We start from the raw sequence: 21,871 nt of genomic DNA on the forward strand, positions 1-21,871 counted from the left end.
CTTTAATAACTGTATGCTTGAAACTTTCTTTGCCCCAGCATCCCTAAAAAATAAATTTGTCCCATTTTCTGAAATGGTTTGTTAATAGACCTCTCTGTTAAGCTAGTTTTCTTTCTTCTATGAAAGAAAGAAAGAAAGAAAGAACGGAAAGAAAGAAAGAAAGAAAGAAAGAAAGAAAGCGAAAGAAAGAAAAGGAGGAAAGAGGAGAAAAAAGGGAAAGAAAAAACATAGAGAGAAGAAAGGTACAAATGGAAATATCCCACATTGCCCAGCGCATGTTCGAGAGTCCATCACTAAAGCAGGGGCTAAAGCAGGGGCCGCGGAACGGTTTTCAAAGTGGGGGGGGGGGGGGCTGACCATTCAAAAATCACAATCGTATGGTAATTTCTTAATTTTTTTACACGGTTTTGGGAAAAAGTGAGGGGGGGGGGCTGAAGCCCCCCCCCCCCCCCGACCAAGAATGAAGGAGAAAATAAAGCAGGCGCGGATCTAGCTTTTTTCCAAGAGGGAATTTGACCGAGAAATTTGAAAAAAAGGGGGGTTCACTACAAAAGAAGGTCATTTTGGTAGCTAGAAATTTGAAAAGCACAAAAAAGGAGTTGGCTCCAAAGGGGGGGGGGGGGGGTAAACCCCCAACACACTGCCGTGTGTTGCTGTCCTCTACGTTCGTTGGGAGTACCCATATGCCATACGTGTATTTCCAGTTCAGTGATTTACATGTACGAAACCATTTCCTGAAAACACTGGCCAGTAAAAACATCTATTTTACTGATTCTCTACGAAATGACGTGGTCGAAGAAATGGATGTTGGGTGTAGGTAAATTTCATAATTTCAATTTTATTCTGGTGTTAGTAATGATATGTTTTCATCGATTATGAAATATATAAATAAATATAACGAAAATTATATTTTGGCGAATTTGGGTAAAGAAGTTAACTCGCAGAGTCGCAGGCTCGGCTGGGATCGTGCTATGAAACACACGGTAACTCCTGGAGCTCCAATGGGAAATAATAAGATGGCAAATATAGCGATCTTCAACGCTTATATATAAGCGTCGAAATTTGTAGCCATCTCCTTGTATTAGTCTATAATATACGACGTGTCAAATTGTAGCGAACTAGTTCGCCATTTCCAGATCTCCTCTATATATATATATACGAGGGGGAATTGTAGCGAACTAGTTCGCTATTTTCCAGATCTCCTCTATATACAAACGACGGGAAATTGTAGCGAACTAGTTCGCTATTTTTCGGATCTCCTCGATATATACACGAGGGGAATTGTAGCGAACTAGTTCGCTATTTTCCAGATCTCCTCTATATACAAACGACGGGAAATTGTAGCGAACTAGTTCGCTATTTTTCGGATCTCCTCGATATATACACAAGGGGAATTGTAGCGAACTAGTTCGCTATTTTCCAGATCTCCTCTATATACATACTACGGGATTTGTAGCGAACTATATACGAGGGGGCATTGTAGCGAACTACTTCGCTATTTTTTTGATCTCCTCTATATATACACCAGGGGGGAATTGTAGCAAACTAGTTCGCTATTTTTCGGATCTCCTCTACATGTATACGACAGGAAATTGTTGCAAACTAGTTCGCCATTTCTCATCTCCTCTCTAAAATATAAACATGGCAAACTGTAGCGAACTAGTTGGCAATTTTTCTGATCTCTTCATATACACGAGGGGGAAATTGTAGCGAACTAGTTGTCATTTTTTCCAAAGCTTACATTATTGTGAAGGCTTCAAAGTGAAAATCTGCAGGTTTTGGCTGTATATATTGATGCCATATTGTCAAATTGTAGCAGACTAGTTCGCTATTTTCCAGATCTCCTCTATATATATATACGAGGGGGAATTGTAGCGAACCAGTTCGCTATTTTCCAGATCTCCTCTATATCCATACGACGGGATTTGTAGCTAACTAGTTCGCTACTTTTCGGATCTCCTCTATAAAATTATATACACGAGGGGGAATTGTAGCGAACTAGTTCGCTACAATTCCGTCTCTTGTATATATAAAGATTAGAAAAATAGCGAACTAGTTCACTAATTCCTCCTCGTGTATAAAATTTTATAGAGGAGATCCGAAAAATAGCAAACTAGTTCGCTACAATTTTCCGTCGTATATATAAAGAGGAGATCCAAAAAATAGCGAACTAGTTCGCTACAAAAGAAGAGATCCGAAAAATAGCGAACTAGTTCGCTATAATTTCCCGTCGTATATATCGTCGGCGTTCATCCGAACCGTCGTATCAGTCAATTTTGGTCAAAAAATCGATTTTGAGATATTTGCAGAAAATTAATGTACAAGTCCTATTCTATTCATAAATTAATTTCTAGGCAGCAATTTATTTTAGTTTGTGAGATATGATGGAATTTTCACGGCGATGACATACAATTTTTTAATAAAATGCGCAAATCCCATTGGAAACGTCTACTGTAACAGAGCGATACGACGTTTTGACTGACCGCGATTTCAGTGCGCGCGGTCAACCAAGCTGTCGTATCGGCCATCTGCGCTGCATTGACTTTGCACGTGAAAAGCGATACGACGTTTTGACTGACCGCGCGCATTCAAATCGCGGTCAGGGTTGTTGTTTTCCCTATGGCGTTTTCGTACAGGGGAAATCTAAACCACTCAAACCGAAATTACAAGCACGGAGTTCTTTTGAGATATTTTCTATAATCCTTGGTTTTGTGCAAAGATAAGGATACCATTGTCAAGCAATTATCTTGGTCTTTCCAACCATGTATTTTTCTAGCAATGAATATGTTGTAAGCCCGGAGAACTAAGTGTGAAAATCATAGTAACTTTGAAGTCGATTTTCTCTGAAATGGGTTTTCAACCGTCGTATGTGGATACGACGGTTCGGATGACCGCCGACGAATATATAAAGAGGAGATCCAAAAAATAGCGAACTAGTTCGCTACAAAAGAAGAGATCCGAAAAATAGCGAACTAGTTCGCTATAATTTCCCGTCGTATATATATAAAGAGGAGATCTGGAAAATAGCGAACTAGTTCGCTATGATTTCCCGTCGTATATATAGGGAGAGGAAATCCGAAAAATAGCGAACAAATCCCGTAGTATGTATCTAGAGGAGATCTGGAAAATAGCGAACTAGTTCGCTACAATTCCCCCTCGTGTATATATCGAGGAGATCCGAAAAATAGCGAACTAGTTCGCTACAATTTTCTGTCGTATATAGAGGAGATCCGAAAAATAGCGAACTAGTTCGCTACAAAAGAAGAGATCCGAAAAATAGCGAACTAGTTCGCTACAATTTCCCGTCGTATATATATATAGAGGAGATCTGGAAAATAGCGAACTAGTTCGCTACAATTTCCCGTCGTATATATATATAGAGGAAATCCGAAAAATAGCGAACTAGTTCGCTACAAATCCCGTAGTATGTATCTAGAGGAGATCTGGAAAATAGCGAACTAGTTCGCTACAATTCCCCCTCGTGTATATATCGAGGAGATCCGAAAAATAGCGAACTAGTTCGCTACAATTTTCTGTCGTATATAGAGGAGATCCGAAAAATAGCGAACTAGTTCGCTACAAAAGAAGAGATCCGAAAAATAGCGAACTAGTTCGCTACAATTTCCCGTCGTATATATATATAGAGGAGATCTGGAAAATAGCGAACTAGTTCGCTACAATTTCCCGTCGTATATATATATAGAGGAAATCCGAAAAATAGCGAACTAGTTCGCTACAAATCCCGTAGTATGTATCTAGAGGAGATCTGGAAAATAGCGAACTAGTTCGCTACAATTCCCCCTCGTGTATATATATCGAGGAGATCCGAAAAATAGCGAACTAGTTCGCTACAATTTCCCGTCGTTTGTATATAGAGGAGATCTAGAAAATAGCGAACTAGTTCGCTACAATTCCCCCTCGTATATATATATATATAGAGGAGATCTGGAAAATAGCGAACTAGTTCGCTACAATTCCCCCTCGTATATATATATATAGAGGAGATCTGGAAATAGCGAACTAGTTCGCTACAATTTGACACGTCGTATATTATAGACTAATACAAGGAGATGGCTACAAATTTCGACGCTTATATATAAGCGTTGAAGATCGCTATATTTGCCATCTATAAAATACCGAGCTCCAATCGGAGTGCGGCCGGCGGCAGAGCTCGAGATTCGCTCGCCGAGCTAGCCTATATTTTTCAAATTACCGGTAACACTAGATCTAACGTTAACGTTTAGCATCTATGACATTTGACAAGGGAAACGGGTTCAAATTTTTAGTTATTATAATATTAAGGGCATTATCGTGATCCAAGTCCCCGGTGACTCGGATCCACGGACAATTTTTCACAACGTAAAACATGTCCTACCTGTCTCTACCAACCTCGTAGTTGTGTGTTACTTGTCTCTTTTCAGTCTCCACTTTATTGGCGTAATAAATCAAAATTTGCATCATTCTCTATTGCTTTAGTTCGTAAACTATTACTTTTCATATAAATAAATCAGGATTATATTCATCTTTTTATGTTTCTTACAATATCAAATTTGCTTTATTTCGTCTACGTTTTTACTAAATAAATCAATAAGCCCTACCTATAGATATCCTCTTCAGTCTCAATTGCTTTATTTCGTTGATTCCTTATTTACTAAATAAATCAGAATTGCATTTACTTCTTTTCAATCTATATTGCTTTATTCCGTAAACTAGTACTTTTCATACAAATAAATCAGGATTATATTCATCTTTTTTATGTTTCTCACAATATAAAATTTGCTTTATTTCGTCTACGTTTTTACTAAATAAATCAATAGACCCTAGATCCCTCTTCAGTCTCCATTGCTTTATTTCGTTGATTCCTAATTTACTAAATAAATCAGGATTGCATCTACTTCTTTTTCAGTCCTTATAGCTTTATTTCGTCATACTTTTTATGCTAAATAAATCTCTTTTCATATATATGTTTCTTATGATTTTGCTTTATTTCGTCTATCACGTTTTTACTAAATAAATCAAATTGCATCTCCCTCTTAACAGTATCCATTGCTTTATTTCGTTAGGTAAAAAGAATGTCTGCATAATTACTCCTCGTGATCCAAGTCCCCCCTCTAAAATAAAAAGGCAATTCATGATTAACCCCGTTGGTATTCATCTACCCCTCGATCATTTCTCTCCTCTTCAAAACCACTCTGCCACTTTTAGACAGTTTCCTAGAGATGATAAAGGAATATTTTCGATAATAAGAATCATTAAAATCAATGAAAATCACATTAAAAACACTATTTAACTGTCTTATTACTCCTCGTGATCCGAGTCCCCTTCCCGTGTTAAGACTGTCCAATTTCTCATAGGAGGGGACTTTGATAACGAGGAGTACTATTACTCGTGATCCAAGTCCCCTCTCCTAAAAATACAAAACGGCAATTAACCCGTTGATATTCATCTACCCCTCATTTCCCTCCTCTTCAAAACCACTCTGCCACTTTTAGACAGTTTCCTAGAGATGATAAATGAATATTTTCGATAATAAGAATCATTAAAATCAATGAAAATCACATTAAAAACACTATTTAACTGTCTTATTACTCCTCGTGATCCGAGTCCCCTTCCCGTGTTAAGACTGTCCAATTTCTCATAGGAGGGGACTTGGATAACGAGGAGTACTATTACTCGTGATCCAAGTCCCCTCTCCTAAAAATACAAAACGGCAATTAACCCGTTGATATTCATCTACCCCTCATTTCCCTCCTCTTCAAAACCACTCTGCCACTTTTAGACAGTTTCCTAGAGATGATAAATGAATATTTTCGATAATAAGAATCATTAAAATCAATGAAAATCACATTAAAAACACTATTTAACTGTCTTATTACTCCTCGTGATCCGAGTCCCCTTCCCGTGTTAAGACTGTCCAATTTCTCATAGGAGGGGACTTGGATAACGAGGAGTACTATTACTCGTTATCCGAGTCCCCTCCTATGGGAAATTGGCAGTCTCAACACGGGAAGGGGACTCGGATCACGAGGAGTAATTAGACAGTTAAATAGTGTTTTTAATGTGATTAATTTTGTTTTATTTAGTGTTTTTGATCATTGTTTCATCAACTTGGAAGAATATACAGCCACAGGAGAGAAAAGAAAAAGACTATTATTGTCGTTTGAAAAAGTGTCCGAGTCATTTGTTATTGTGTCAATGGGAAAACGTGTGGTGGAAGGAAGTCCCCGTTCAGTGAGAAGCTTCGCACCGTTTCGCACCGCGAACAATAGATTTCTTTTGAAAATCTTCCAACCGTGGATTCCATTGAAAGTTTGCTGATATTTGAGGTGTGTCTCAAGTTTGTCCCCAGTGACTTGGATGACGATAAGGCCATATTAAGAATAAAATGAATTAAATTATTAAACCCTTTTTTTAGTTGGGGCCTTATACTATAGTTTAACTATTTTAAAATTAAGCTTGTGCCTTGTGGCACCCTACCTCGACTCCTCGAGCGAAGTTCGTGCAGGCTCCACTCCACTTCCATGAGTGACTTCACTACCGCTACACTACACTCCACCTACCCGAACTTCGAGACGGTGAACCAGTTCGGATATATTGAGTCACAAAGGTGGGATGGAAATCATGTTTATCGTAAAAATTAAAGAAAAAAAATATAACGAGAAAGATGAATAACTTAATAATAATATCTTACTCTACACCCGTATTTCACTCCGTTTCCATCCTCTGGTTATCCTCAAAATTGGTGATTTTGGGCCAGTATCTTTTTCCTCACACGTATTATTCACGGCCGATTTTAAGACATCGCATGCGATCGGTTTGGTTTGACCTGCGACCGATCGCGATCGCATGCGATGTTTTGAAATTGGCCGTGAATAATACGTGTGAGGAAAAAGATACTGGCCCAAAATCACCAATTTCTAGTTCTAAAGATCTCGTCCTAATATTCATGTAGACCTAGCGTTATAAATGGGATACAACTTCATTTCCGACATTTATACAATATTGATTTCATTTTTAAACAAGAATTCATTAAAAAAAAACAAGAAATATATTATGAAAAGACAGGAATACTTGCCGCGATGTTTACGTCGCCATCTTGTTTCTTTTTTATCTTCACCAAGCTACAAGAACAAGAGGCATATCAGAGGATATGCGTCTTCTAGCTTGGCGAAAACCAAAAAGAAACAAGATTTTGTATGAGCATGTTTTTGCACATGGCGTATGGTTAGAGCACGCACGCGTTCTGTGAACTTTTATGGAGGCTAATTCCTTTATTATTGGTCGTAGAAGGTTGATCAAGGAATCAAATTGCTCAGAATCTTATTATAAATGCAGGGGCGGATCCAGCCTTAGCCAATAGGAGGGGCCCGGAATATTTTTCAGCCATATTTTCCCCGATCGGCCGCTCGAACATGATTTTTGTTTGTTTCTTTGAAGGGGTAGTCCTAATAGTTACTTCTTAGCTTTATTCTTATAAATCAACATAAATATATAATATCATAATCCTTATTTTTTAATGCGAAATTTTTTATTGAAATTTTATGTATTTTTTCCTAAAATATGAACATTCTAAGCAATGTTTGATATCCTGAAAATGATGTGTATGCAACTAAATAATTACTACGAATGCGAAGCGCGAGCAGACATTTTTGATACACGTTTTGAACTGATCGAAAAGGTAGGCCTACCTACTACTTGCAGTTAGCCATAAAGACGTTACATATTTCAACAATCAAATAATGCGAGCGCCAGGCTCGAGCTGAAATTTTTTGACATTTTAACCTAAAGAATGGAAATTCTAAGCACTTTTTGTTACTTAAACGGAATAGGTGTATAACTTAACAATTGATGCGAAAATTTCTAGATTTAGACCTAAAAACAAGACACTCTATTCATGTTTTGTAAATCATGAAAAGGATGAGTAATTGGGGATCTTTCTTACATTAATAACGCAAGCGCAAAGCGTGAGCAAAAAATTTATATACGTTTTGAACTGATCGAAAAGGTATAGGTAGGGACAGTGATTTTCCGCGATCGCGGAAAACTGACGGAATTCACGGAAAGGGCCTTTTGAAACGGAAAGTGGCATTTCAAACGGAAAATCACGGAAAACATATTTTTCCTTAAAATACACAGAAAAGCAACAGAAATGACTCCAAAATCTCAACAAAATATGAATATTAAATGGCCACAAAACCCCAGAAAACACGATCTCACTTCGCTACAATCATGACAATTCACACATCGTGACTGCACTCGATATCATCACACTCGATCGTATCCTACGCCCGTACCCGGCCGGCCGGCCAGGCGCCTCTACGTTCGAAGATGTAACAGCACGATATCGAGGTCTTAAAATCCAAAATGGGGGATAGGCGAAAGTCGTTGACTGCTGATAACGATGTCCAAAAAACCCAAAATTATCGATGAAATTTCATTTGACCGTAAAATAATGTGAAAGGTGAGGATATATTCATGTTAAATGTGTTCGTCAAAATATTTAGTGCACCCGCATAAATCCGATTAGAACGGATTCTATTTCGTTGTTGGTACAGTGGCAGATACAATTTTTGAACAGCGCGAGTATTGTGATACTGTTATTCAATGGGTAAACTGAATTGTCAAATTTTTTTGTACACAAAGTCTATGGGGAAACAGAATTTCCGTTTTCTGACATGCTGAAACGGAATTTAAGATTTTCTGAAACAGAAAAGGCAATTTTTTTAAGCGGAAAATCACTGTCCCTATATAGGCCCTGCCTGTTAAGGACTGCTTGCACTTAGCCATGGAGACGTAATTACTTCAACAATCAAATAATGCAAGCGCAAAGCGCGAGCTGAAATTTTTTTAAATTTCTATATAAAGAATGGAAAATTTTAATCAATATTTGTATTCGTGAACAGGATAGCTATATAACTAAATAATTGATGCGAGCTGAAAAAATTGAGATTTAGACCTAAAAACGGGACACTTTATTCATGTTTTGTAAATCATGAAAGGATGAGTAATAGGGGATCTTCTTACATTAATAATGCGAACACAAAGCGCGAGCAGATGCGCATGCGTGTTTCAGATTTAATCCTAGAATCTAGGCATTCTAAATACATCTTTTATCATGAAAATCAAAGTGAGCGAGAAGCGCGAGCTTAAAATATTTGATATTTCGATCTAAAAAAGGGTCAATTTCAGCTCTATTTCAAGCACTTTGTATGAAAATTATGAGGTGGATATGAATCGCACTTACAGATAATAAAGAGCTGATATTTTTCATTATTATTACTTTGAGTTTTGACATAGGACCGGGACATCCTTAGGACATGTCATCATATGAAAATGTTGACTATCTTTCTATTCCTCTTGCTAATTAAGCGCAAGATGAAACAAAAAGGACAATTTAATTATTAAATTGATATCTTATTTATTAATGCATAATGAGGGCACTGAATTAATGCGAGTGCAAAACGCGAGCCGAAATTTTTTATAAACTGTCATGAAAAGGGGATTTTAAGTAGTTTGTTGTGTAATCAATATTGACACATACATACTGGCCAATCAAAATGCAAGCGTGCAGCGCTAGCTGATATGTTTTGTCAATCAGGCCTGAAAAGGGATATTTTGAAAACTTTATGGAATACACGAAAATGATAAGTACCTGATAAATCAAAATTTGCGAGCGCGCAGCCGAGCAGAAAATGTTAATATTCTGGCCATAAAACTGACATTTTACAGAGCACTTTATGAAAATCAATTTGTTAATCACACAAAATAATGAAAGTTTGATTTCCGAGGTGAAATATGTTTTGTATATTGACTTCCAAACTTGATATTTAAGCTCCATATTGAACAAGTTATGTAAATCACCTAACAGGCAATGCAAGCGTGAAGCACGAGCGAAAATCTTATATAGTGACATAAAAGATTCCTTTTGGTTTCCAAGTCTTCCCCTTATTTAAATATTTTTTATTCAATCGTCTTCCTCCTCTTCTTTTTTCGGCGATCGGAAGATGTACAAAACACTTCCACAGCACTTCAAAGAAGCAAAAGTAGTACAAATCATGTGCAAGTCTATACTCCTCAGTGTCCGTGTGTGTGTGTGTCCCCATGCTGATGTGTCTTTTGTACATAAATATGTCTCTGTAAAAACAGTTACGAAGTGTGGAAAAAGGTGGCTTAAATTTCACTTTTTTTACCTTTAGATCTAAAAATTCATGTCACAGTTTGATCTGTAATCCATAGGGTTAAGCAATCTTTGCCATTTGTGTTTTGTTCATTTTTCAAAAAGTTGGTGCAAAAATGTTGAATTTTGTGAACAGAATCTTACACCCCTAAAAGCTCTGGTCATGTGACATATGAATATTAATGAGTATGCAATAGCTGCCAATACGTGTGTATAGAGTCAATCAGATGACAATAAAATCAAATTATTTCATGGAAAATTCATTGGAATATTACAGTGAGTGAATAAATATTGATAAGATTATGTTAGAAAATAGTTTAGGCTCTGATTTTGTTTGAAAATAAAAAAGGTGAAATTCTAGCTAACTTTTTGAATCACTAACTGTACTTTCTAAACCTTATTTTTTGTCCACATAGAGGTGCATATATAAAATATTTCACTACATAGGATGTTTTCAATAGCTAAGCTTTGCTGTTGGGTATATTGGCACTGACTACTAATTGTGTCAATATTTTTGCGTGTTGTTAAATTTGCGGCCGATTGGCAATTCGCAAAATCCATGAAAATAAAAACGTCGTGAAAATAAAAACGCCACGAAAAGAACAGCTTATACATGTACAGTCTTGCATTAAACTGTTTTGATCACGTACAGGAAATACAGAGCATCCCAGAAAAAGGAAAACTTGATTTCTCAGTACTCTCTCCATCACATACAAATGGTTTACGATACGTACATAAATACAGCATTTTGAAAAAAATCAGATTTTCTTATTTCAATACTGTACCTTTATGAAGATTATCACATAGATATGTACATGTATGAATTGAGCAAGCGAGGATTAAGTTTTCAAATCAATATGAAATTGCTCAAAATAATCGGTCAAGAGTAAATGAGGATAGTAATAACTAGTACAATGTTCTTGTGTAAAAGTGATTCATTAGCATCTCTTTTGTGTCTTGTATATTGTGTTGTGGATTGTCAAACTTTGAATAATGCTGTGGATTTTAGATAGAGTGCACACACTGTCAAAAAAAACTCTCATGAGGCTAGCCCAGCAAGGCAGCAACAAGCCAAAAATATCGCAAAAAAACTTTTTAAACAAAATATAATTACATGATACAAGAATTACAAACATTTGCTAGTATGCATGTATAATTTTGCATCACTAATGAGAATTCTATATCCTAGTTGTTCGTAATCTGTCATTCATGAGAGATTGAATTAATACGTATGGATTAATATGTATGGATAAACTGGATATGCTTAGTGAAAAATGATTTTTACTCTTTATTACACATGTTTATGTGCAAGACTCTCTTATGACTTAAACTCCACCACCGTAAGTCACTTTTCACCCAATCTGGGGTTATACATTGTAGATGTACTTAGGAGACCTGCATGTTGTGCTGCAGTCGGAGTTCACATGGTAAGGTCAAAGTTAATTTTTTAGGTCAACATTAAAGTTTATATGCAAGACTCTCATATGACACGTAACTTTACAACCATAAGTCACTTTCAAATCAAACTTGGGTTGTAGCTGTAGGCCTACTTAATTAGGAGACCTGCATGTGATTGTGTTCGGAGGTTACATGTTAAGGTCAAAGGTGATTTTGAGGTCAACATTGAAGTTTACATGCAAGACTATATGACAAATATTAATCCGTTCCAGTTATTTCACAATGAACTTTTTATACATTTCTGTTGCGTGTACTTGCAAATCGCGATATTTTCTGGTCATTTTCACAAGTGGGTGAGACCCAATATCGCTTATGCCTTGTTTTTCCAAATAGCAGTACTAATTACACTCATCTTGTAAGTTTTCATGAGTGGGAGTGCTAATATCACCAAACATCCTCATTTGTACATGGAGCTTAAATTATTCAGGCCTAGATCTTAGCCTAGATTTAGTTCAATCATGGCATGTGCTATTTATAACTTTCCACTAAAAATAGTTTCATTATACAAGTTTTACAGTTCACCCATTACATGTACATAGCATGTGAGTACGACCAAGTACATGTAGGTATCACTTTATCTGCTACCTCCTTTGATTCAACTGCCATTCTGCATGGAATTTTCAGGCTGCTCTTCATAACACTTTGACTTTGGCATGTCAGTGACTGTGTACACAATTACACACATTTCAGTAATTCGGTTACTGCGTCTAATGTATTTTTCATATTAATGGTAAGAATAGTAATGGTAAGAATTATTGTCAATTTTATTTTTCCTGTTCAATACATGTACATGTAGTATAGGGATGTATAAGGAGTTCAACTTTCAATTTTTTTTTTAGTGGATGTCAAAAGTAATGGTCACAATTTGCATGGCTTATTTCGGAGATGCTGAAGTACCGAAATTTAATGGAAATCATGTCAAGGTTTTGTGTCTCCCAATTCACAATCAATGCGCGGAAGTTGCACATCTATTTGTGACATCACTCATACTGAGTTTCTGAGAAATTGGTAGACCAAAGTGTAATCAACACCAAATACACTCGGCAAAAAAAGTTCTTGGACACTTATAAAAATTAAAATATTCCATATAGATATTTGATTAAAGGCAAATTATTGTATGTCAACATGACCAGACAATATTCCTCTTCCAGGATAACATGAAATTTTCATGTGAACAGTCATGCATGGGTGGTTAAATGCTTTAAACAATAGCAATGTCAGTAAAAGAAAATTGCAAGAAATGGATCAGTCAGTGCATGGCTGGTTACAGGCATTAAACAATACATGTAGCAATGTCAGTAAAAGAAAATTGCAAGAAAACGATCAGTCATTCTTTCAGTTGTGAAAGTTTATGTGGCATAAATATCCATTAAACGATAAAAGCAATCTTAAAGTCAAATACCACTCCAAAAGAGAAGAGAAAGTTATCCACCTTGGATGCATCACTATTCAATTGGAATTTTAAGTCAAAGTTAGTCGATGAAAAAAATGTCAAATTTCAGTATCTTGGCATAAGCAAAAGAAAATTCAATATATCGTTTGTCCACCCTAGCTCTGAATGAGTGCAGCACATCGACGTCACATGCTTGTCACAAGTCAGCGAATTTGCCCTGAGGTGATGTTGTCCCATTCATCCAGGAGATAACACCGGACATCTTGAAGAGTGTCTCCTGGTTGAATTCTTTGATTGACTGATTTTCCTAGCTGATCCTACAAGTGTTTAATCGGGTTCATGTCTGGTGAACAAGCGGGCCATGGATCCAAGCGCTGAATATTGTGGTGACCCAGAAATCTTTGGACAATGTTGAATGTATGCATACAGGATGGCCATGATCATTAGCATTTGAATGGTCCATTTCTTGCAATTTTCTTTAACTGACATTGCTTTTGTTTAAAGCATTTAACCACCCATGCATGACTGTTCACATGAAAATGTCATGTCATACTGGAAGAGGAATATTGTCTGGTCATGTTGACATACAATAATTTGCCTTTAATCAAATATCTATATGGAATATTTTAACTTTTATAAGTGTCCAAGAACTTTTTTTGCCGAGTGTATTATAGTGTTTCTCTTTCAAAGTGAATATTAAGAACTATACATGTTTCCACTTCATTTTTCATATATAATTCTACACTCTACAGATTAATTTTTTTTCTCTCTTCGTTTGGGATTCATCATTCAATTTTTTTCCATTTAATTTGTCAATTCTAAAACATGGCCCATGTGGTCTTGCACGTCTTTAATTAAAATTGGTCAGCACAAAACCCTCTTATAATGCTGCATGGTTTTTATTATGAAATGCACGAATTGAAACCATGATATTTCAACCATTGTTCAGATCAATATTTAACTGCACTATTCGTATAAGAGTAGGGGGAAACCCCGGTGTAGTGGTCCACCTGCATTCCCCCCAATCAGTTATATCGGGAGGAGAGACCTGCGGGTCATAGTGATTCAGTTCGCTTTTCGCTTCCCAGGCACAGGTGACGCCAAACAAATAATAATAATAATAATAATAATCTTTGCCACTATTTAACATTATGGTCTCTAAAAAGTACTAGACCTCTAATTTCATGGAATTTGGTTTACAACTCAATTTCTTACAAAAAATAATGATTGGATGCACAGTATGATCAACCTTCACAACAAAATAATTTATTCCTCAGCAGACCCAATAATGGGTCCAAAGGGTTGGAATAAGAATGAATGTATGGACTCTGGTTTTTATCAATACGATTAACCAAATTTCAGAGGAACTCAACTTTACCTAATATTGTTGAGGTGCATTTAGTTTGATATGAATTACATACATGTCTATCCAAGATAACTGCCAAACCAAGCCAAATATTATCAATCACCACAAACTTGTTATCCTTGTGATCTATTGTAATGAGTCATTCGTTTATAAACTTGGAATTGGTGACTGAAATCAATGACACATCAGTTATATATTTGTTTTACAGCCACATGTCACAAATATTGAAAACCACTGAACATATCATGCTAAAGGGAACAGAAAGTTGAGCTATTTATAGACCAATTCTGTTTCAACACTTCATTTTTGGTTACTTTTCATAGTAATTTCATATATGACCAAATCTGTAGCTTCCTTGAAGCTTCACACACATACTTGGATTTTCGTAACTCTATGGAAATCCATCAGTGTCATAATTTTTTCTACAGGAAATTTGCAAAATGTCCTTTGTAAATAAAGGAGAACACACCAAATTGTCAAGATATTAATTGATTTATGGATATACAATCGTATCTAGAATTTTTTTTTGAACAATCATGACTTTGCTGGCTTTCCATAGTTGCGATTGATTGGATCAATTGCAACTCTTTGTAAGACAGGCCCCTGTTCAGTATGCAGACATCATATAACACTCGAGGAAACATACTGAAATTATTAGTTCTGTAGCTTGTGGTAATAACTAATGTATGGTATGACAACAAAAGGCTCTACCGACATTCATGTAGCAACACACCTGATTTATTACATAATAAATTTTATGTTCTTTTTTAGAATTTGGAAGCTTTTAAACTACCTGATGTGAGCAGCAGTGTTTTGAAACTGGATAAGATGGATAAACTGGATATGATCCAATACCGCCTGAAAGCCTTTATGATCAATTACATACAATGTACACTGTACGTGAACATTAAAACACACTTGCAACTAGTTGTGATTGTTTGTAATTGAGTGCAGAAGATTTTGTAACATATGGTCACACAACCAATTGTGAAACCACTTTAAAGGGATGGTCCAGGCTGAAGATAATTAAATCTCAATTTAAATAGAGTAAAATTCACGGAGCAAAATGCTGAAAATTTGATCAAAATCGGATAACAAATAAAGTTATTGAATTTTAAAGATATGCATTATTCTGGTGAAACAGTTCTAGGCATGTCTTCATGAATATTCATTAGTTGGGCTGATAATGTCATATTCCCACTTGTTCTTTTGTATTTTATTATTTGAAATTGGGTTTATTCAAAACATTTTCTACCAAGAACTAAAACAATTGGATTGACAACTGATTAAGTGCATTAATTATTTATTGCCGCGACTTATTTCATCATAATGGAGAATACACATGTATGAAAAAATTAAACAAGTATGATTTCATGTAATAATATAAGAAAAAGAAAAGTGGGGATATGACATCATCAGCCCACCTAATGAGTATTCATGACGATGTGCATATAACTGCTTTCACTAAATATTGATAAACTTTAAAATTCAATAATTTTGTTATTTGTTATCCGATTTTGATGAATTTTTCAGCATTTTGCTCTGTGAATTTTACTCTATTTATTTAGATATAAATATTTTCAGCCCGGACCATCCCTTTAAGGAGTGTGCAAGTAGATAAATCAGTTTCCACTTCATATAGTATTATAAAGCATCTTGATCTTGTTATTCTTAAAACAATCTCCTTCAATGTTTTATCCCCCTTGCAGATCTTGACTGAGTAATATAAAGGAGTTCTCAATAAAGATGGGGTATGAGGTGGCCCGATTTGTTGGTGAGGTGGATGAAGAACTCATCTGTCCAATCTGTAGTGCAGTGCTTGAAGACCCTCAGCAGGTATGTAGGCTATTTCAAAGATCTCTCTTGTTGCTTTTCGGTCATTCCTTTTGGCTTGGGGAAATAAATCGCAAGATGTCCATGTAATATTTCATTTCACTATGAAGATTAGTTCAGATGTTACCAAGTTTTGATACTGTGTCAATGTGAGGATAGTCTCTCACCATTGGGTTCTTTAGTTATATTTTCTTGATTTTATTTTGTAAAGATATCAGAAAGATGTACTGTATATCATCTTATCTGATTTTCATATAATATAACAAAATGTATTTTACATTGTGATAGTTTTTAAGTCAAAGTTCATGTTCATTGTACATGTAGCCTACATACAAATTAGAACAAATTAATGCAGACTTGAGATTTTGAATTGATACAAAAGTTGGAGGCCTTGGACCTGGGCTTGCGACTGTAATTGCACGCATATTTGGGTGTTGCCCGTGTGCATGCAAGTCTTTTAAAAAGTTGTTCAATCTCAATATCAGGCAAATTTAAAATACATGTTTATCCAGTACAAATAAAAATAAGGTAAACCATTGAGTCAATAAAATGACTTGCATTGATACACATATAGAAAAAGAAATATCACCATTGGCAGTGAGGCATGGAATATGTAAATATCAAACAAGGCAACAAGCTCATGTCACGTTACCCTACACGTATGATGCAAGGTTGGCTTTAAATAGATGAAGTTTGTTCAAAGTTTGTCCGGGGTCATGCTGGAGAAAGAGTTTAAATCAAATGCAACTTATTTTTCAACCAATGAGCTGTGTGCATTTAATTAGATTTTTTTAAGTTGTGTTACATGTAAAATGCAATTCTGCAATAGATCCCTGGTCATGAGATTGAAATGTGGATGAAACTGGCCTAAAATGTTTTTAACGATTAGTTATGTTGCACCCAAGATTTGGTAGACCTATATGCTGTACACGTTTACAAGAAAAACTTTGAAGTCTCTGAATGAAATATGACAATAGTCATTTTTCCCATGCAAGGCAAGGCCATATTATTACTAGCAAAACAAGGAAGTTTTATTTGATTATGAGTATGTAGAACTACTCCATGCAGGCATGCATTCTAGAAAGTGAATTACATGTATACCAACCACTTCAGTTACAGTATACTGCATGTATGAATTTTATCACACTCAACTCCTCAAAACCCGGGATTGAATCTATTACGAACTTATTTTCCGATTACCATAATGATACACAGTATGTTGGGTCCCTTGATTTTTGCATGTGCATCATCTTAGTATGCAATAGCTCCTGAAAATGCATTTTTGTGTTTGAGCTTTGTTCCGCATGGATTTCAGAATATGATCCTCTTTGATACAAAACGTTATTTGACTAGAAATTTTCAACATAGTTGTTGGTTAGCCATCTGTAACTGATGGCAGATTTCTGAATAAGCTATCATTACACAGTATGATAGTTATCTATGAACTGAACTCGAATCATTGAAACTCAGATGATTTTATTATTGCAATTTGCCTGTCACTATCAGTTCACTGCACATGTATATTGCAGCATGAAGAGTATCACTAATGTCCTACTAACATACACAATGTATGACTTGGGAAGTTGTTAGAATAAAGTATGTAAACTCCATGAGACATTCTTTGAAAATAATCGAAATGATAAAATGTATTCTACATACTTGCTGGATTATGATATTAATAATTTAGTGTAATATACCATTGGTTTATTAAATAGTCTTTTTGAACTTATACATGTAGAGGTCGAGTATTGACAGCATACATTAATTTTCATTCTCTTTTAGGCACCAGAATGTGAACATGCTTTTTGTTCTACCTGCATCCAAGAATGGTTATCTCGTCAGCAGACCTGCCCTGTAGACCGTAACCACATAACATCTCAGCAGCTCAAACCTGTGCCTCGTATCTTGCGCAACCTCCTTGCCCGCCTCCAGATTCGCTGCGACAACGAAGGCTTCGGCTGTGCCTCCGTTGTCCGTTTAGATTCCCTGCAGCAGCACCTTCAGGAATGCGAGCACAACCCCAAGCGTCCTATACAGTGTGACAAAGGATGTGGTATGGTCATCCCCAAGGATGAGGTCAAAGACCACAATTGCGTCCGGGAGTTGAGGCTCCTGGTACAGAACCAGTCCAACAAGCTTGGTGAGCAGGAAACGGAATTGACAGAGATCCGAAGCCAACTGTCGGAGCATCGTCGCGAGATGCAGATGTTGAAAGAGTACATCCGCGCCATACGGATCTCCAACCCAAACACAAGCCCTTCAGTCCGTGCGATCGAGGATGAAATTGAGAACAATGAAGTGGTGCGATGGGTGAACTCCATGCCCCTTGCTCGTGTTACCCGCTGGGGCGGGATGATTTCCACACCGGACGTTGTTCTTCAGACAGTCATCAAGCGTTCCCTCCTTGAAAGTCACTGTCCAGCTCATATTGTTGCAGAACTAATGGAGAATGCCCATGAGCGCAACTGGCCACCAGGGCTTAGCACCCTTGAGACACGTCAGATGAATCGCCACACCTATGAACAATACGTCTGTCGTAGGATACCAAGTAAGCAGGCAGTGCTTGTGATGGCATGTGACAATGCTCATATGGGAGAAGACTTCACATTGGACCCTGGTTTGGTCATGATCTTTGCACATGGGATAGAATGATATCCTCATAGTAGAATGCAATATTCTCAAACAATAGAAAAGAAACTTGATCATTCTTTGCAATTGAAGACTTATGGTAGTATAAGCTCAGGTTTTGAGCAGTTGAAGCAGTACCTGCTCATTTTTTATTTGAGTTTAATATGTGTCTCTTGGATTCTAACTTATTGTGGACAGTATAGTATTTTTTCTGGCACAATGTTTAGTTGTAAAATGCAGCCTGTTTGGCTTCCTGTACATGTATATTACACATCTGCCTTGAGGGAGTTATTTTGTTGCATTCTTTATTGGTAGAGAATTACAAGTTTAATTATATGCAATTTGAATTGTGTTCTAGCAGATTTGAGATGATATGTTGCTTGCTGAGAGAATACTTTTCATAGTTTGATATTTAAAGACTAAGTATTTGTTTGACCTTTGAAACATACCGGGGTATATGTTTCTAAATAAATAAAGGGAATTTAAGGCTTAGCAGTAATTGGGACAATAATCAATGCTTAAATGGAGCAATGGTTGGCTATTAATTTTATAAACAAAAGGATGAATATTATCTTTATGTATACGTGTCTTGCCTGCGGCTGTTGCAAATTTATTCCTATTTCAGTGTGTTTATTTGGCTTGCCGTAATGTGACGTATAGATTTATATGTTACTATGTACTTGCTTTATAGTAAACTCTTTAAATGGACTTTATGGAATAATGTATTACATGGTTTTTATACATGTACACCATTTTTAGTTTCTGGTGTTGAAATTTGGAGTCTTCTTTCATTTACTGAATGCTATAAAAGACTAAGTTACCGGATAGATAATATATATATTTTAAATTCTAAACAAGTTTACATTTCTACATGTAAATGGGAAGGTTGATCAGGGAAGAGTGTTTTCACAAACAAAATTGCTCTCAGCCATTCAGCCACAAGGATTTTAGTAGTTAACAACATTTTTCAGAGAAAATCACTGACAAATCACTTCATGAAACTCTAACTATGTCATAATCAATCTCTGGACTCTGCCTTTCTTTAGGAGTCAGACATTGCTAGAAATTTTGGATAGATTACATGAAATCTGTCATCATTTACAGGTCAATCTTAGGCCACAAACATTTTTGTTTTGTTTTGAAATTGCAAATTATTAGATGGATTGCCAGTCTGCATTTTGATAAAGTTTTCAAATGATAAATTTATTTGCAACACCCCTCTTAGTCTTTTTTTTTTAATCTCCTCTATCTTTAACTGCTTCTAATTAGTGCTCTCAGTTATATACTCTTCTGATATGTTGCAAGTGGAGCATTTTGATATATTTAGAAGATCTTAGATAGTACTAAGGTCTGGACTTAAGTGAACTACAGAAGGGGTTCATTTACAGACGCGGTTGAGCACGTCAGGTATTGCTTTGTGTTTAACAGGTCTGGTAATGGAAAAGTCTCTCAATGTATTGTAAATTGACGACAAAGTGCAACTTTCCCCCTAAAAAAATATAGAAAACACTGATTACTGTAAAATTCAGTATTGCTGCTGAGGTGATAAAACTGGGATCTGAAACCAGTTGCAATATTCAAGAGAGTGACAAAACATGGCTTCCTTCCTGTATCAATGGGATAGTCTCTTGTTTGACATAACATTCATGAAACTTTCAATGTAGAGAAAGTGAGATTTGGACAGGAGCTGAGATGAACTATTATGGTCACTTAGCCATTCAGGGCACAGCAGGCAATAAGTTTCAAGGAATCCATCAAAGTTTTTAGTGGATGGCAAAGTTAGCATCATAGTACTTAACTCATACAAAAGAGCCAATGCCAGTGTGACACAACTTTAATTTGGTTGGCTGTGTATGGTAATGATATGGCTTTCAGGATTATTTATATATTTTTCCTCTACTCAAAATCTTATGTTTTATTGAGAATGTAACATAATTTGTGCATACCATTATTCAAACTTTTTGGAGAACTGAATACTTGCAGAATGCCTGCCCATTGGGTTGTGGACAAAGGCTTGAAGTATCACCTACATGTTAGCTTAATGTGTGTAGCTGAATAACGCTAGAGTGCTATGTTCTCATTTTCCCAATTTTAATTTTCAAAAGAAAAAAAATCAAGGATGGTCGTGTTGTAATATACCTCTGCATATTAGACAGTACTTCATTGTAGTACTGTAGTACAACCAAGTGAAGACAAAAGGGATGGTTTTGATAGACTAATACTTTCTAAAGGTACATACATTCATTTCTCGAACCTAAAATAAACAAAAAATGTAGGGTGTGTATTACTTTGCTAGTCTTCGTCAGGTTTGACGAAGCTTGTAGCCTAGCAAGCGAAAGCTTACCAAAAAACAATTCATGATTGTGAAATAAATAATGTTTTTCTCAAGTCAAGATAGTTGTGAGCAATTACATTCAAATGAAGATTTGGATCTTGAGTGCTTCATTTGATAATGAAAAGTACATGATTGATTTTATATTCAATTTGTATTTGATCAAATGTAACTCATAGGAAGATATGGGCTCGGACTTTGTAAAGTTAACAATTACATGTTTTCAATAGTTTATTCAGAGAAATAGGATCTATTGTGGCATTAAACTTTCATCCTCTTGGTTAATTTATATTGGTCTGAATAATTGTAATAATAATAATGATTTGATAATAATAACAATAATAATAATAATAATTATAATAATAATAATAATTATAATAATAATAATAATGATGATAATAATAATGATAATAATAATAATAATAGTAATAATAATGATAATAATAATAATGATAATAATAATAAAATTAATAATAATAATGATAATGATAATAATAATAATGATAATAAAAGTAATAATAATAATATTAATAATAATAATTATAATAATAATAATAGAAAGCCATAGCCTAATTTTACCTGTGGATCAGATAATATAACTGCTTCAAACAATGGCATGATGCATCAAGTATGTTCTTGTACTCTATTATATTTAGACCCTTGGAATTGATTTAAGTTTCAATA

The 21,871-nt window shown here is 35.6% G+C and overlaps 1 protein-coding gene across 2 annotated transcripts; it reads left to right on the forward strand.

The window, feature by feature from the left end:
- The first annotated feature begins 692 nt into the window (after positions 1-692).
- Positions 693-21,495, forward strand: LOC129257428 (E3 ubiquitin-protein ligase NRDP1-like). 2 transcript variants are annotated; one of them, XM_064096060.1, is made up of 3 exons: positions 693-813; positions 16,104-16,230; positions 18,010-21,495. In XM_064096060.1, the coding sequence occupies exons 2-3, from the start codon at positions 16,141-16,143 to the stop codon at positions 18,877-18,879; spliced, it is 960 nt and encodes a 319-aa protein (XP_063952130.1). In that variant the 5' UTR covers positions 693-813; positions 16,104-16,140; the 3' UTR covers positions 18,880-21,495. The 2 variants fall into 2 exon arrangements, with proteins under 2 accessions (XP_063952130.1, XP_063952132.1); XM_064096062.1 differs by lacking the exon at positions 693-813 and adding an exon at positions 15,163-15,290.
- Positions 21,496-21,871: the final 376 nt, after the last annotated feature.

The sequence above is a fragment of the Lytechinus pictus genome, chromosome 1 (genome assembly GCF_037042905.1).
Source record: "Lytechinus pictus isolate F3 Inbred chromosome 1, Lp3.0, whole genome shotgun sequence".
In the NCBI taxonomy this organism is placed as follows: domain Eukaryota; kingdom Metazoa; phylum Echinodermata; class Echinoidea; order Temnopleuroida; family Toxopneustidae; genus Lytechinus; species Lytechinus pictus.

Coding starts and splice junctions, on each gene's coding strand:
- LOC129257428 (XM_064096060.1), top strand. CDS start 16,141: ATGGGGTATGAGGTGGCCCGATTTGTTGGTGAGGTGGATGAAGAACTC. Junction 16,231..18,009: donor TGCTTGAAGACCCTCAGCAG/GTATGTAGGCTA, acceptor ATTCTCTTTTAG/GCACCAGAATGTGAACATGC.